General features: G+C 36.9%; 1 protein-coding gene across 1 annotated transcript; it reads right to left on the bottom strand.

Annotated features, from left to right (window-relative positions):
• Window positions 1-1,453: 1,453 nt before the first annotated feature.
• On the bottom strand, window positions 1,454-2,998 carry LOC143539737 (6-phosphogluconate dehydrogenase, decarboxylating 2-like). Its single transcript, XM_077032965.1, has one exon. It carries the CDS (start codon window positions 2,966-2,968, stop codon window positions 1,502-1,504), a length of 1,467 nt encoding a protein of 488 aa, XP_076889080.1. The 5' UTR covers window positions 2,969-2,998; the 3' UTR covers window positions 1,454-1,501.
• Between the last annotated feature and the right edge of the window lie 258 nt (window positions 2,999-3,256).

Consider the following 3,256-nt stretch of genomic DNA (forward strand, 5'->3'; position numbering starts at 1 on the left):
CAATATATATATATATATGATAAGGATCATGTGAGAATTATTTTGAAATTGAGAACTTTGAGAACCGTTTTAGACCACAAAAAACCTAAAAATAAAAAAAAATCATAAAACATAAAAAAAACGCAAAAATGGAAAAAGTAAAAAAATCAAAATTCTTATTTATCATCCCGGTTTCATTAAAAAAACGTCTCGGTTTTGCTAAACTATACGCATATGTATAATATGTACATACATGTTTTTTTTATTATACACATATTTACAATTTAAGGTAAATGATAATGTACACATGTGTATAATACGTTTTTTTTATGAAACCGGAATGAAATATAAGAATTTTGTTTTTTTTTTACTTTTTTAAAGGTTTTTTTAGTGGTCCAAAATGGTTCTCAAAGTTCTCAATTTTCAAATGGTTTTCTTAGGATCTTTAACCATATATATATATATATATACAAAATTTCCTGTGTTTCTGTCTCATTGTATCTGGTCAACATTAAGTACAAGTGATTTTACGGTTCTCGTGGTTCTTTGCTTACAGTCGGTTACATATTGAGCATGCCCTTACATGTATATACACATTGCAGGATACAACATATTTGTTTCTACTATAGAGAAATGCACTTTTTATAATTATTTTATTTCATATTACGATAATTATATGTGCATCTTATGGAATTATTTTCTAGATCCGCTACTGATATTAAGCCTTGTTTGGTGTCAGGAAAAGGGCAACCAGATGAAGGACAAAGCTAGCAATGCTGCAGAGTCCGCCAAAGACTCGATGCAACAGGTTAGTTTTTCAAATTTTATCTAGTAGTTACACTACTAACTATTATATATAATCATTCATTGTCAAAGATGAAATTTTGAGTTTATTTATCATTTTTGTTATTGATTTGCAATTTTGTGCAGGCTGGACAACAAATGAAGGAAAAGAAACAAGAGGCAACCGAGAGAGTGAAGAATGCAACCGGGTACAATTGAACCCGTGGCCTCTTTCAATCAGAACCCGTTTTCATATTTGTCCAGTTTTCCGTTTTTAAATATATATAAATTTTTATTTTTATTTTTGCATTTTCTCTTTTTGATTATTATATCTGTACAATAAGATGTAGATATACACAAAGCTTATTTAACTTTTATATTTTGTGATTAAAGTTTATTTTCCATCTATGCATGTTGAATTAATTATATGAAATTATTGGTAAAGTCTTATTTTGACATTAGATATAAAGTAATTTTCAGTTTTGTGATTATGAATATTTATATATTATTAGCAAATCGTTAAAAGCTCGAATCTGATTTGCGTTTAACTTGACTCGACGATGATGAAGATCAACCGATACGTCTTTCATGTTGTAAATACCACCAAGATTAAAACGAACCATAGAACGTACATCATATCGCAAATTCTTAAATAAAAAAAACAATAATCTTAAAATCAGTCGACACAAGACAAGACAAGATTTATTATAGTTTGAGTTCGACAAAGTACGAGGATCACTTAGTTCTTTGTCTGTTTGGCAAGTTTGAACCACTCGGTGTGAAACGAACCAGGAACATCAGTCCTCTCATAAGTATGCGCACCAAAGTAATCTCGTTGAGCTTGAACCAAATTAGCAGGCAACCGCTCACGTCTATAAGTGTCGAAATAAGCAAGACTAGAAGACATACCCGGAGTACTAATACCCGCATTAATAGCCAAGCACACGACTCTCCTCCACGCAGACTGTCGGTCAATCATTTCTTTAGCAAACTCCGGGTCCACCAAAAGGTTAGCCAGTTCCGGGTTCCGGTCATATGCCTGCTTGATACGGTCCAAGAAAATCGCTCGAATGATGCACCCGCCTTTCCAGATCCTAGCCAACTCACCGAGCTTCAAGTTCCAACCTTTTTCATTACTCTTGGCTCGTATCAAGTTCATACCTTGCGCGTAACTGCATATTTTACTTGCGTATAACGCTTGTCTCACATCATGAATTAACTTTTCTTTTTCCACTTTTTCGGTTTCTAAAATATCGTCAAAACCTCCGGATTTGAATACTTTCGCAGCTTGGACACGCTCGTCTTTTAGCCCGCTTAGAAACCGTGAGTCTAAAGACGCTGCGATTGTCGGTGCAGCGATCGACAGGTCAGCGGCTTGCTGGACCGTCCATTTACCCGTACCTTTCATACCCGTTTTGTCCAAAACTTTGTCGACTAAATACCCGTCACCCTTATCGTCCTTGATGCCGAATATGTCAGCAGTGATTTCGATTAAAAAGCTTTGAAGCTCGCCTTTATTCCACTCGGAAAACACATCGTGTAATTCTTCGTTTGTAAGTTTTCCAACCGATTTAAGCACGTCGTAAGCTTCGGATATTAACTGCATGTCACCGTACTCGATCCCGTTATGAACCATTTTCACAAAGTTTCCCGAACCGCCTTCACCGATGTACGTCACGCACGGGCCACTGTCGGGAACCTGCGCAGCGACTTTAAGGACGATATCTTCGATGTATTTATACGCCTCGAGGGACCCACCGGGCATCATGGACGGTCCGTTTCTCGCACCTTCTTCGCCACCCGAAACGCCCATCCCGAGGTACAGAAGACCGAGTTCCGCCATGGCTTTTTCTCTCCGTTCGGTGTTTTCGTACCACTCGTTACCGCCATCGATAATGCAGTCACCTTTCTCCATGTATTGAGATAATGTTTTGATTGTTTGGTCAACGGGTACCCCGGCTTTGACCAGCATGATGATTACACGAGGTTTTTGGATTGAGTTGACGAATGATTCAGGGTCATGGAAGCCGAAAACCGGGAGGTTTCCTTCCTTTTGGGCTCGTTCAACGGTTTCATCAACTTTGGATGTGCTACGGTTGTAGACGGAAATTGGGAACCCTTTTTCGGCAATGTTGAGGGCCAGGTTTTGGCCCATTACAGCAAGACCAGCGAGCCCGATTCTTGTTAGCTTCGGTTGATCAGCCATGTCTGTTCTGTAAAACAAAATTTTAATAAAGATAATATAATAAGTTCATATAGAACCACAGATAGAAAATTTGACCAACAGTCATTTGATATATTTTTTGTGGTACAAAAAAACATCATTATTGTAAACAGGACATATGATAAAAAAAAATTTTAAAAAATAAAAAGGCTAAAAAACTAAAAAACAGCAGAACCTAACATGAACTTCGTGGTTAAAAAACTTGTGCGGTACTCAGATTCATGTGTCTGACACAAGTTTCAGGTTCGTGTCATGTTCGGTATTAAAAGA

This window comes from Bidens hawaiensis, unplaced genomic scaffold, assembly GCF_021521415.1.
Source record: "Bidens hawaiensis isolate Kalapana, Puna unplaced genomic scaffold, B.hawaiensis_p1.1 tig00012010_1, whole genome shotgun sequence".
NCBI classification, from domain to species: Eukaryota; Viridiplantae; Streptophyta; class Magnoliopsida; order Asterales; family Asteraceae; genus Bidens; species Bidens hawaiensis.